This window comes from Morone saxatilis, unplaced genomic scaffold, assembly GCF_004916995.1.
Source record: "Morone saxatilis isolate NCDOM2014 unplaced genomic scaffold, NCSU_SB_2.0 Contig11, whole genome shotgun sequence".
Taxonomy (NCBI): domain Eukaryota; kingdom Metazoa; phylum Chordata; class Actinopteri; family Moronidae; genus Morone; species Morone saxatilis.
Genome location: NW_023339663.1, coordinates 11,938,241 through 11,953,198, shown reverse-complemented (window position 1 = coordinate 11,953,198; position 14,958 = coordinate 11,938,241). Strand labels below are relative to the sequence as shown.

General features: G+C 37.9%; 1 protein-coding gene across 1 annotated transcript in view; it reads right to left on the bottom strand.

Annotated features, from left to right (window-relative positions):
- Nucleotides 1-5,922: 5,922 nt before the first annotated feature.
- mettl15 (methyltransferase like 15) overlaps nucleotides 5,923-14,958 on the bottom strand; it is a 43,827-nt gene continuing 34,791 nt past the window's right edge. The window contains exons 4-6 of the mRNA XM_035652297.1: nucleotides 14,244-14,435; nucleotides 12,822-13,000; nucleotides 5,923-7,183 (exon numbers count right to left, since the gene is read on the bottom strand). Of these exons, the coding sequence (XP_035508190.1) occupies nucleotides 6,759-7,183; nucleotides 12,822-13,000; nucleotides 14,244-14,435 (796 nt within the window). The 3' untranslated portion in view covers nucleotides 5,923-6,758. The remainder of the gene's footprint in view (nucleotides 7,184-12,821; nucleotides 13,001-14,243; nucleotides 14,436-14,958) is intronic.

The window sequence follows — 14,958 nt, the reverse complement described above, 5'->3', positions numbered from 1 at the left end:
ATCACATCTTATTCCCTTCCTGCATCCATGTTTGACTCAGAAATACGTGCAATAGCGGCGGTAGAAGATGCATTTCTTTTTACCTTTATGCGACTTCCTTTTGCAATGTTTGTTATATAGCCAGACAGAAATGAACAGGTGTAAAAATGCAATTGGCTGTTATAGAAGCCAAGAAAGCTGGTGTTGTGTCTCCTTCAGCTTGAGACTCTCGAGTAAGTGAGCTGACATCAGGTCAGCCTGTACGCCACCTGACACAGCAAGCAGTACTCTGATGATGGGTCGGACATAACGAAGAGGCTGCAATCAGCTCAAGCTCCAGGATACACTAAACACCTTTGATTTATTTTTGCCAGCTTAAAGGTGATACATTTGGGTAAGCTCTAAAGAGGGTAGAAGTTGTAATTAATGTCTTCAATGTCATACTTTAGTCCCTTGAACTAAGTTTCAAATTGAAAGTCAGCAAAACGCAGTCATAGCCCCTGGCTGTGCACTAGCGCTATTATCCAACATGGCTGTCTTCTTTCACAGTTGGATCTTCTTCCCATGAGACCTGCAGGCCCTGCGTCAATCACAAAAATTATTCAAATAGCTTTGACCTCAGTGTTTTTCAGTGAGAAATCTTTTTATAGCAGGCGGAGCAGCAGAGATGGGCGGGGAGTGAGAGTAGGAGGGAGGGAGTAAGATGGGCATAGAATGAGCTTTCTGTGGTTGCCTCAGTCTGTTCTCCAACACTGTGAAACTCATACATTCTTCAGTCTGTCAGAGGGGGAGCCACAGGCTGACGCATGTCTCTCTCCTCATACAGAGAGTTAATGGTCACAGCGCCTGGCTCACTTCTCTCTGCCAAAAATGGAGAAATAACAAAAAGCTACAGTCAGTGCTAGATGGATATCCAGAGGTAGTGCATAGTCATTCATTTTTGGGGGAGGGAAAGACTGAGTTATTGCTTCATGCTTAAGCCTACAGCACATTTTTCTTCTTTTTTTTTCAGTTGTCAAATCTTTTGTCTTGTCTTTGCATCTGCTTCAGGTTTTTTATTTTGTCAGTTTGCCGCTGCTCTTCTTGCAGAATTTACTTCCACAAATGAATTGTTTTTTTAAAATGTACATTTACAGAATGTTCTGAAACCTCAGAGGGTTATGTGCAATGATCAAATAACCAAAATAAATAAATATGATATAGTTATGTTATTGTTTTGATTATTCATTTAGTCTGTGAGATGTCATAAAATAGTGAAAAAAAGGCTTCAAATGTCTTGTTTTAGATATTCAGTTTACAAGGATTTAAGGTACATTTAGAGGATCTATTTGCAGAGAGGTTAAGGTTATTTATAAATATATTTGTACCTGAATCACCTAAAAATAAGAAAACAATAACAAATTGGAGTTTTTTGTTACCTTAGAATGACCCTTTTTTATGCCGCTGGTCACCTTCCATGGAGGCTGCCATATTGAACCGCCATGTTTCTACAGTAGGCCTAGACTGCCAGGTGAATACCCATGATGCACTGAGCTCCTCTTTTCCTCTCCCTCTCATTAGTCATCATCGTTATGGCTGTTTTCATTATTGTCATTATTATTATTAGTCATATTTCTACTATCATAGTTGTTACGGTTGCTATTGTTTCTGCTGTGCATCTCTGTGTCTGTCTTTCTCTCTCCCCCCCTCCGTCCCTCCCCCGTCTACCTCATCTGTCCCTCTCTCTGTCTTTCTAACTTCAGTCGGACGAAGCAGACTGCCGCCCACCTAGAGCTGCTCGAGGTTTCTGCCTGTTAAAGGAAGTTTTCCTTGCCACTTTTGACCAAGTGCTTGCTCATGGTGGGAATTGTTGGGTCTCTGTTAATAATTCTATAAAGAGTACAGTCTAGACCTGCTTTTAAAAGAGTCCTGAGGAAAACTTCTGCTATGATTTATACAAATAAAATTGAATTGAACTGAAATGCTGTAGCCCAGAACAGACAAAAGGAAGGGGAGGGTGAAGTGAGGGAGTTGCACTCTGCAACTACACCGCTGGAGGCACTCAATCCTACACACTGGACCTTTAAAGAAAAGCCGATAATGTTTGTTTGTGGATTATTGAATTATTGCAGATTATTATTCTGTCAATAGGTTTTTGGGGTAAAATAGTGCTCCATGGATTAAATCTCCTTTAACATGTTACATGTCAGATCAATATTTATATTGTGTATCATCAAAATGCTTACTGCCAACCTTTTCTCATTATATACAGATATTTCTTTACATCCATGCAAGTCAAGGTCTTGCTTTATAATAGCCCACGCTGTCCACATACATCTGAAAAAATGTAAAAAATAATGAAATATTCATCACAGAGCAATATACCTTATGCAATACCTTTTATTATAATAATAATTAATGAGGGCAAGATGTGAAGACCTGTTTAATTACTTCTAATGACTGAATACATTTACATTCCCTAAAAGGTTTAATTTTCTCCACCAAAGTCGGAAGAGCAGTGCAGATGTACGTATTAGGGCCATACTAAGTGAGAAAAAAATATATTTTTTATGAGAATAAAGTCATAATATTATGAGAATAAAGTCATAATATTACGAGAATAAAGTCATATTATAAGAATAAAGTCGTAACATTATGAGAATAAAGTCATAAGTAATTTTATGGGGGAGGAGACTGTTCAGGTTGGCCTGCTTGGGCTCAGCAGCAAAACTGGCTTTAACGGACGAAATTATTCAATTACGTTAGCTTACCTGGTTGACTGTATTGGCCTACGGGACTGCAGACAAACAAGCGGGCTGCTGGGCTCCAGGCTGAGGCTGCTGTCATGGGGGTTGGCTGGTCACGCCTCAGATAGTGATTAACTATCGAAGCTTTTTTCTCATTTAAAACAACTTTTTTTTCTTGTATATATTATTACATTATTCTCAATTGTTTTCTTAGTCTGGCCCTAATACTCTGTCGTACAGATGCGCCCAGATTTTAGACTGGAAAAGACTGGAAATCTCTCAGTATTTGGCCCAATCTAATCTATTTCTAATCAAATTTTTCTGATAAATTGCTTGCTTTGTAAAATGCCAAATAATGACATATTCCAATTTCAGATCCACAGAAGTGATGTTATACTTTCTGATAAACAGTTGATTTGTGAAGTTTTCATATTTGAGAAGCTTTAGAAAATGTCTGATATTAGATTCATTACTTGGATTTTGAATTGACTATCAAACTTGTTTATGGTTATAAGTTCATGTGCAAGTGATCTCATTTTCTTGATTTAATCGCTTAAACTACAAAATGTCATAAAATAGTGAAAAATGCCTGTTACCATCTCCTCGTTGATGTTTTCAAATAGCCTGTTTAATCTGATCAACATTAAAATTATTAATAATAATAATATTATATGTTTTTTCAATTCATTTATTTAAATTTTTAAAAATACGTAACATAAAAAGATTTCTCCGTGTACCACCAGTGACTTAAACAATTAATCAACCATCAAAGTAGTAACTGATTAGACTACTAACATACAGTACTATTACCAGGTGTGTACCAAAAAATCGTCACACACAAAACACCAAATTCCAGTGAGATTCAGTGTTAGCACCCTATTTCATTGGTATTTTGTTTACCTTGTATTTAACTACATTTGACGGTGGAATTTCTTGTTTTCTATAATCCTTTTTGAATCTGGCTTGTATTCTGTCGTGTCCACGCTTCTGTTGTCCACATCTCCTTCACATGGATGAGTAAGGACACCTCAATGCTTGGATTTCACAAGACTAATCGAATTCAGTGCTCAAATACCAAGAATTATTGGAGGTCTTTTGAAACTGTCATATAATGGAGAAAGGATAGCATCAGCAACACTGACAAGTGCACTGAGTTCTGCCTTTATTGTACAGATTTTAGAGTCCAGCTAATATTATGCCAGTGTCAAGGTTTATAAATGTTTGTTAAATTCAGTAGTTCATCCCATGTTTTGTATGTAAGACATTAGTGACTAAAGCTGTTCAATGTAGAGGAGCAAAGAGTGTAACATTTCTCTTTGAAATGTAGTAAGAGTGTTAAGTATGATATTGAAATATTCATATAAGTCTAAGTACCTTATATTTGTTCTTACTTGACTAAATATACTTTTATTTTTCAAAGAATTGTGCTGGACGATGAAATGCGACGGCAACATCACAATTGTTAAGATGTCCAGCCCTGGTTACACTCATTCATAAAGCAATTAGTAAGACTGTGAATGAGTCTTCAACCGAACACCCTGCGCTGACATACTAAGCATACACTAGTAAACTGGATTCATCAATAAAGCACCATTGTTGTAAATTCTTCATATAGTGACATAAAGATTGGGTTTTGTATGTTCAGCCTTGTACCGAATGAAGACATTCATCCTTTGCCGGCAGGTTTGTTAGCAGCAGGTTAGATGATGCTCAGTGTGTCTGCCTGCAGTTTCAGAGACGTGATTCAACTACAGTAGCTATTAGATATGTACCTGGTAGTCAATTTATGGATTGATCCAAGTCTACAATAATAGCATCGTCTTACAGTATATTTACTGTTACTGTTTCCATGGTGATTGAGAATTTGCAGTCGTAGAAAACAGTATTTTATAATCACTGATGTTCCTTTGTTATTATCTTCTCCTGCATCTGGCAACAAGCATCAGTTGTGTTTTATATACTGAGAACACAAAATATTTTTTTTAAACCTTCAGGAAGACAAAGTTAAAGTGTGTGTGAGTATATAAACATTAATAAATAACAATAAACATTTATGAGGTAATTATTTTATCAAATATTTCTATGAAATTGGAAATTTATCAGTGTAATCGAAACAGTGCTGTGGGTTCATGTGATGAGTATGATGTTTCTATAATCCGTAGATGCTCTGTAGACTTAATGTTCAGAAGATTGTAATAAAGGACGAGTGTGCAGGAATTAGTGGCAGCTAGTGGTGTATTTGCAGATCACAACTTCCTTGCTTCACCCTCCCCTTCCAACCACAAAAAGGAGAAACTATGGTGGCCACGAAACACAAAAAACATTTCATTAAAGAATATGCTAACTTTAAAAATTGGGCATTTCTCCCATGTTTCTTTTATCTTTTCTATTTATATGAACACTGTCACGCATCAGAGTTAAATGAAGTCGTGAGTATCATTTTCTTACCCACGTTTACCTCCTGATACATGGTTAACAGTGTGATTCAGGAAAGATCTTGTGGCAATAAAATAGAAGCAAAGTATCCATCATGACATATTCCGTCAACATGTTTCCACTGATGTCAAAAGGGAGGGACATTCAAACTCACGATATGGCATCATTTCATATTAGACTAAAAGCAGCATGTAATTTTAGACACAGTTAAATGTTACTTGAGCCATTTAGTTTCCAAGGTAACGAGAAGGGTATATTTAGAGTGTACTAAACTGAGACAGAAGAAAAAAGTGTTAATAATCTTGATGGAGCAATTCATCAAACACAAGTCAAATAGTAAAGATCAAAACACCTCATCTGCTTACAGCTGAAGGTGAGAGAATGCTCAAGAACAACCACCCAGCTCATTCAGCACCACTTCTGACACATGCGTCATTTAGTATTTAGTGGCATCACTGATTCACATGGTACAGTAGAGGTTTCACTTGAGCTACTCAACAAGGGAGGTTCAGGAGAAATACAGACGTCAATGGGAAAAGGTGTTTTTTTTGTTATATATGTTGAGCTATTCAGCTGCAATAACCACCCATGAAAGAACGTTAAATATATTAAAATAGCACACAGTGATCTTCTCTGTAGGCAGGCTTTTTCTTCATTGAAATTCACAAATGATTAAAAGAGTATTGTATCGGATCATTACAGGGCCATATCAGACCAAAAGTAACTGAATTGGGAGAAACAAAATTTTCTATATGGTTTATAATACAAAAAGCAAACAACACAGAAGTCACATACTTTTATTTGGGTATAAAAAGTTTCCTCCACAATTATTTTTTTTACGCAACACCTCAAACATTAACCAGCTTTCATAGTTGTGGCTCTCACTTGAGTTTGGACAGGTTTTATAGCACTAAGACAAGGTGAGAGAAAGACAGACTGCTCAATTCAATAAGACGTTATCTTCTGGACGCCCAACTTAAATTTAATTACATTAATTAATAAAAATAAAGCTTGAAATGATATCAAACTTTGGACACTTTTCTCTGGACTGTAGTTTTTAAAACTTTCTGTGCTTAAAAAAACTCATTTTTGACCTTTAGAAACAGTGTCTATAGTAAAGTAATCCAGGATCAAAGGTCTACTTTCTAGCTTTCGGAGCTGTCAACCACATCTTACAGTCTGCATATTATATACTGCATGAGTGATATTCACCAGTTATTTTTTCTCAACTGCCAATGAAAATAAATATATAAATCTGAGTTCCTACTAGTGGCTATATTGTGAGATTCATTCTTTCCCTTACCCATAGTTCACACATCACTGTGCAGTGCCTTAACCAACCAGTAGGAGTCACTAATGCAGCATTAATAATGACAACCCTCACTGGCTTCCCACCAGGAAACCTCTCTGCTGAGGTGGGCTTACAGTAGAGAAGGTAAAAATCAGAATTTATCTCTGCCTCCAAGTACAAACAGTCACGATAAAAAAAGAGCAGATACAATACAGTGGAGACTTATTATGTACTTGTATCTACATTCTTTGGTTAACTTGCTTTAAGTATCAATTGTAAAAAGTTACTCTGCTTGTAAAAAAGCTCAAACATTTCTCATCTCATAATTATTCTGTCAGTCTGAGCACTGCCCTTAGTTTAGCGGAGCGTCCACGAGGATTCTCTTTTACTTCGTCCTTTTCTGGGACGATCACTTTTCTCTTCAGAGGAAGCCAATAAACACTTCCACCCTCTCTTTTTCCATCCTTCCTGGTGCCTTGTTTCCTTGGGCTGAAGTGATACTGATCTAGATTAGATAAGTCATCTCCCTGGAGGAAACGTTTGACCAGTCTGTCTTCCAACGAATGAAAGGTGATTACGCAGAGACGTCCTCCAGGTCTCAGTGCTGCCTGGGCAGCACGTAGGCCTGCATGTAGTTCGTTCAGCTCGTCATTCACAAAAACACGCAGAGCTTGGAAAGTCTTAGTGGCCACATGTGCAGGTCGCTGGAGGCGGTCTTTGCGTGCGTAGAGGACAGCTGCAGGAAATGATCCTAGAGACAAAGAAATGGTCAGAGTAATTCAACGCACTGCAATGCAACATATTGTTCTCATGCTCAATGCAAACAGAAAAAATGCTGAAGAAGAAAGATTCCAATTTTAACGCTGTAACAGTAAGTTGATTAACTGATTAATCGATCGACAGAAAGTTATTCAGCAACTATTTTGAGAATTGATTAATCATTTCAGCAATTTTTCAAGAAAAAGTGTCAAACATTTAATGGTAACTTTCTCTTATGTGACCTGATCTTTGTAGCTTGGACTGTTGGTCTGAAAAAACAAACTCACCTCAGGCCTGGAGTATCTGACTAACTAACATTGCAAAAATTCACTGTATTCTTCTAACACCAGATTTTGCTCCCCATTTATCTTTATGAGGAACAGAGCGAGGCGTATTTGTTTCCAGTCACAAATTCACTTCTCTCATTTGCTTTGCAGTCTGATTGAATTTAAACATTGCAAAATTGCAAAGCTCTCCAATTTCCAGCCAGAGGGAGAGAGGAGGTGAGACTGACCTCTCATTCAGAAAACATTGTTTGTTTAGAATCTTACAACTGCAAGTCCAAATAATACAAGCAGGCGCAAAGAAGACTGCCAATTTGTGGTCTGTTGTTGTTAGTGAGGTAGCCATGTCAGGACAACCCTACCCATGGTGTTTTCGTATCTTTTTGCCAGGTGAAATCCAGTCGGACTTTACTCCAAAAACCAAACACCTTGACCGAGTATCCCCAGGAATTACGTCCATATTGGAATTACAGCACATATGGACAGTGACCAGTTTCGGACCAACAAACAACGTTGTTGAACCATGAAAATGTTCAGTACTTCTGCCAACTCTGCCCATGATTTTGATATTTCCTCAATATTAACCATGCATAGCTGTCACTATTCTATATTTTATATATTCTACATTATATTTATAGATAGAGAGAGAGGGAGAGAGAGACCACTGACACCAACCACTGAACAAGCTCATGGGCCAAGAGGGTCAACTCTTCAGGTCAATACTGCACAGTATCCTTCTAAAGGACAAGAGAGAGTGAAGGAGACCATCTGTTTCAAGCTTAAACAACCACACATAAACAAAATGGAGGGCTACTACACCACCAACCTACACCTTGATTCTTGTGACTCTATAGACTCTCATGTGAACTAATGACTCATATACAACCTAAACAACCCACAGGTGCTACCCATGTGTGAATAACACAGAGGGTAGAAGAGGGTGAAATGCCTGGGATCTCCACTGGTCAAGAAAATAAAGGAAGCCTCCTAAATAAAAACAATTTCCATGAATAAAATAAATCCAGTTGCCTTGACTTCTAGGTATGCCATCTAATGGTTAAGTGAGAATCATCAAACATAGTAGGAAAAGGGAGGGGGGTCATTAAATTAACTTAAAAGAAAACAAGATGTAGCACATAAAAAGCTTATTGAAAAATATATACAAGCCATTGAAATCAGTGGAGAGAGAGAGAGAGCTGCAGCAGGACTGAGTGGCAGGTCCATCAGAGTCTCCGTGCGGAGCAGATGGAGGGTGGAGATGGTGTTGATATGGATGATGTGTCACCAAAATACCGAGGTAAATGCAGCCAAATGCTTCTTATGATCTCTCAGTTCACTGAATGCCAAGTTCAAGTTAAGTCTTACTGAGCACAAAAAATTATTACTCCCTATGCCCTGATTACTGTAAAAAAAATAAAAGTGTTTTTTTTGTAGTTATTGCTCTCTGGATGGTGCACTCAGTTTTGACCTGCTTTCAGTGAAATAAAGGGTGATTTATGCTTCTCTACCTCCACAAAAACCTTCTTCTTTAATACTCAACAATTTGCACCTGACTTTTAGAAGCGGAGAATGTTCCTCCAGTTATTTGAGCGATCTTCCCTCAAAATACTTGTGCAATCTGAAAGATAACGTTTCAGATTCCAAGAAATCTGCACTGACTTGTGTACCTATTAAATAACATGCAGGGATGAATCAGAATTTAGGCACAAAATGGTCAAGAAATGTGGAGAGGTTAGGTTAAGCTGGGAAAACATTAGCTTCAGTTGCTTTAGTTTTAAAGGTCCAGCTTGACCAGCTCATAACTACCACACAGACTAAAGAACAATTAGACACTTATTTAGACCTAAAGAGAAACTGCAATAAATAGAGAAGTGAGTGATGTGGCATTTCTCTCCTCCTGCACTAAACAGCCCAAGGTGTGACTCACACTGAAATCAATACAATGCCTGCACAGCAAGGACCAGCCCTGGTCTGGCCTCACCAAGCCATATGCTCTCTCTCTAATTCATCTTTCAAAGGTCCTACGGACAGATCCGTGGAGGAAAGAAGAGATTAAGATGTGTACATAAAGGGGACATCAGGTAGTTAACAAGGAACCACAACATTACAAATGTATTACATAGGACAACATACTGAATTAGAACCACAAACCCGTCCCTCTACTCTACCTTTGTGTTATGTCTTTCCATATTTGATGTTTGTAGCGGTTATCAACAAAGGCGAAAATAAAAAATACATTTCACAGTAAGTTGTTTGGACATCAACAGTGTTTGATGCTTTGGTTTTACTGGTCGAACAAAAAGCTGAATAAATGCTACAGAAGAACATGGACACAACTGTAGCACAGCAGACCAGATCAGTTTGAGCCAGACAGAAACGCCGGACTGCTGAGAATGAAGTCGGCATCACCACAAATCAGGAATTTATCAAACAACTGCTATGTCACGGCAAAAAGTTGCACAATTACATACTCGGGAATACACTGAGGGCTGAACCCTCATTTTCAATGACGCAGAGATTACATCCGGCTACAAAAACAGAAATAAAATATAATCAAATATAAACACAAATAAAAAAAGAAGATAGTCACAAGCATAAACATTAGTTAGAAAAAAAGACTCCTAATTAAAACTGTTAGATGCAAAATTAATTTTTTTAAAGATTAATACGCATATTTCTAAAATTCCCCAATGTTATCAGGGACTTCATATTTATTTAAAGTGCGTTGTGTAATATAAAAGCAGTCTTTGAGAGTCCTGAGTTAACACGGGGAACATGAAGGGTTATCCAGTCCTGAGAGCGGGTTTGATTTTACCTTGAGGTCTAATAGTGAAGTAATAGTGAAAATGCATTTTAAATTGGCAGTGATAGCATATATGCTAATGTTGATCACCAAGTACCAATTCAAGTAGATCACCACACATACAGTTGTTGCTCTGGGTGGAAATTAACGTTAAACAGCTTGTTGTTCCTGTCCTTCCTGCTGGCTACTCAAAACACACACGTCATTTATTATGTTTATGTCATTTATTATTATGAATGCATTTGGTTCTGTAATATAGTTTGAGCAGATGCTTTCTCACTTGATTCCTACTGTCAGTGTTCAGCAAAGTAAACAAACTTTCCATTAAGTTACATGTCGGGTTGATTTGGCGAAGCTGCTCTGCTGAATTTTCATTTCAGGCTGTTAAAGCAACCAAAAAAAAAAAACACCAAAAAAAACCAAACAACAAACATATCCTAGCTGTGGTATGTTTCTGTTACCTTCACAGCTGTATCACATAATTGTGTTTCCATGGCTGCCTGTGCCATGTAAATTTGTTTTTATTTCATTGTTTGGTCCCTTGCATGATTTTTGTGGCCCTTTTGATTCTATTAGCACTTAAAAGAAAACCACCCAGAGGACTCTAAATCAGTCATGAAACATGTGGCACATGCACAACCAGACCACTACGCACTGCTGTGGCTATATGTAGAACTGTTATTATCATCAGTTTATCACTTCTATTTGTAAAGCATCCCGCATTGATATCTCACTCATTATTGTTAAACGTCAGAAAGGGTATTAATGAGCTATAGAGCTCATACTGAACCAGACTTTACAAAAGGGCCTCACATTACATAAAAGGAGAACATGAAAAGAACATTAAAACATGCAAATCTAGATTAAAGTTTGCAAAAGGAAACAACGGTAACAAGAATTTGCTTTGCAATTGCAATACACACCCATCCACCACACCAAACTTCAAACCCTTTCCTCTAACAATTCAATATAAACATCACAATGCCTCCCTGTGTTGGCAATAAACGCTGGCACTGGATGCATATCGTGCCATGTACAATCATCCAATGTAAATGGACCTTCTTGGGACATTGGGCTGGTGTTTACAACATATTGGATAAACAGTTGAAGAACAACTGTGCCAAACTGATCCCCAAGTAAAGGAGCTGTTGAAAATCTACACATAAAGGAAGGTTTGGAATAAATGTATGAAATGTAACGCCTCAAAGACAGATCTTTCACATATATTACGGATAAATCAGCCTGAACCTCTTGAAATGAGCCTCGTCTCATGTCACAATTGGCACCATTCAGCCGTAAAACGCAAACAAAATCAGTGACTAAAAACACAAAATATGCATACGTGTTTCTGAGCAAATGATGTTTCACCATCCCATCACCAGTTCCACATTTATATGAATTTCCGATCACTCCAAGATGAAGAGTATCCCTGTTGAGAAGTGTTTGAGCTGCACACATTGTCACAGCAAAGTCAGATTTTACCACTGTGTGTGTAGGAAATGACATGTGCATGGTTTTTGTGGGTATGCATCATTTCCATTTGGCCCCAGTTGTGTATACAACTCAAACGTTCTGCTCTTTCACACAACCATTCTGTATAAGACTAAATGTAGTATCAAATAATTAGTCTCATAAAACTATTTAAGTAATTGTTATTTTCATCTAGAAAATTTTGCATTTTGGATAAATACTAATGTGCAATGTGTACTCACCTGAAGTGTGAGTTGTATATGATGTCTCAATGCCACCAGGTCCCTAAAGTGCCCCTCCAACACCACCACTCACACAGACACACGTAAGCTCTTGTCATTTCTCCTGTGACAGTAAATTTGGTCATAGAGCCCCCCCTGGAACTTTCTTAAACCAAGACCTCTCTGTTTTTTTCCCAAATAAACATTGGTGGTGACTCGCTTTGCTCTTCAAAAAAGATTAAACAGCTGCTCTTACTCACACCTGTTCTCCCAGGGTGACACTGACGCACATACTGCTCTGTGCAATAACTATTGAAACGACATCTCACTCATTCAGCAGCTCAAACCTGGAGGCATACAGCTAAAAAAAAAAAAAAACAACAAAAGAAAAACAATCAGTGAAGACAAACAATGTTATCCTGGCTTTATGCACAAGTGTGTCATGCATGAGCATATGTGGGTGTTTGCATTTGTGTCAGGTGTGTGTGCATATTTGTGAGCAGAGAAACGGGGGAAATGAGGGGGGGAAATATAGCAAAAAAAGCAATGTGAAAAGAGAGAGATAGGCAACTGTATGTGAGATACTGTTTGTTTTCAAGGCATTAGCCACATTCTGTTCCAGCCACCTCCAGATCTGTCTTTGTCTCAACTTTATCTCTCAAAGGAAGGTGTAGAAGAAAGGCACCCGAAACAGAAGCAAGAGAGAGGATGATGACTGAGGTCACGGTCCACGCAATTTTCTGAGACAAATATGTCCTACCGGGAGGCAGCCTTAATAACTTTACTAGTGTTTTATTTTCCCTTACAGCCTCTAGAATGCTGCGGGAATTAATCAGGATAGTGTTAAGCTACCTGCCACCACGCTGGCCAGCTGCTGCGTCCGAGTGATGGGGTTGACACGGCGTGCCTCCACAATGGCTGAAGCTATTTTCCTGGCGTGTCTTTCTTCCCCATATGCAGTGAGGATGGATGCAAGAGCCTGTTGATCTAAGGTATTCACAACGTCAGCAGCGCAGGGCATGTCGGGGTACCTACGCACAAAGAGAAGCCCATTTAAGCAGCTTGACGTCACGTCCTTGCTGACAGTGGCGAATCCTGACTCTCCAACTCTGAGATACAGCTGAAAACCTTTATGTCTCATGAAAGGAATGATTGTGAGAGAATGAAAAGAAACATGCAGCTTGTGCAATACCTTCTAATCAGGTTATCTTAGATGGTTGTTTTGCAAGTATATCTAAATGTGTATATATATATGGATGTTGATTTTATATATATATAAACACACAAACACACACATATACACACACACACACATATCGCTCAATACTTGTGTATATACACACAGAACTAAAACAAAATTCTTTGTTTTTTGATGAGAATCCATTAAATATGGCATTATAGAATTGTGACCAAGATATGCACTGACTCTAAGGAGAACATTTTACTAAGACTTCCCCCTAAAAGTCGAGAGACTCACTTTTTGTTAGTTGGATAGTTGCAGAAAAACAAAATAACAATATCAAACTCTGTTTGGGAGCTGCACCTTTTTTCTTTTCACCAGGATGAAAGTATCAGGGGATTGTTGCAACACAGACTTTTTCTCTTTTAACAGCTTGTTCGAATAAGCCGGATGAGGAGCGCGTGGTGTATAGGGCACAAGACGGCTACGTCTGGCACACGCGCGGTGTTTACACAAATAGTGCGTCAGTTGCGTGGCTGCTGCGGAGCTGCAAGCCCTATGCTTCCACATACACTCTGGGGATGAAAGTAACTGTTAGCGTTATACATCATCCAGTCCACCAGTATTTGTTTTAGTGAAGTTGTAAGTTATTTATTCCGTGTTGTGAACAATGAGACTAGTAAGGTGTTATAATAATATATTTAAGTGTTCAGTGTCCTTGCTGGTTGTTCTTACACATTCAGAATTATTACTGCTTTATTTGTTATCATTTAACAGGTGGCTGTTAAAATATACATATTGAAATAAATTAATATCCTAAATGTACCACGATCGACTATCGGCTATATCTAACAACTACTAGTCGACAAGGACAATTTTAAGTTGGGGGCAGCCCTACATTTTACAGTTGAAAACTAAACTTGTCAGTGCTCTCTGGTGGACAAACTTGTTACTTTGACATTACTACTCCCATCATTATTTATTAAGAAAATGAAGCTCAGTGTTTTTTATGTACAGTTTTGTTAATACTGCATTATTAATCAAATTGAGATCCATCAGCCTTCCACAAATACTTGATGTGGTAAATCTCCTACCTCTCTCCATCCATTCTCATATCCAAAGGCCCATCCTTGCTGAGGGAGAAGCCTCTCTCTGCCTGATCCATCTGCATGGAGGAGCAGCCAGCATCCAACAGGACAGCATCAATGCTGCCTGGCTTAATGTTTATGTTAGACAGCAGGGCTTCAAGCTCACTGAATCGGCCAAGCAATGGTTTCACACGACCACTGAAGAAAGAACGGAGGGAAAGGAAAGGAATAAATTAGACATTTGGCCTTGTGTAGATGGAATTGGAGAAGGAATGGTATGTTACATTATTTTGCTTACATCCTGTGTTTTCAAATGTACAGTAACGCTTCATTGTCTTTCAGCTCTTTGACAAGAAAAACAAGGTATAAAACTAATAATAAAAAAAGCATCACTTGTGTGTGTATGAGCTAGATAGGTTTTTTTTTTAGTTAATCAGTTTATCAGTTGAATAATGTATTACAATAAACTCCTCAGCTGGAGGCAGCAGTTTGAAAGGGATTAATAACAAACAGGTTATACTTTATAAAAAGTACTTAACATGTAATACAGGACTGAGATAAAGATTATGGTTCACAGAGATTAAAGATTATGGTTGTAACAAAAGACATGTTAAGGATTACACCTTTGACTCTAAAGTAGACAATGCCTTCATAAATGTTTCAATTGTGTTCTATATTTAATATATAAAATATATATATATATATTAAATATATAATATAT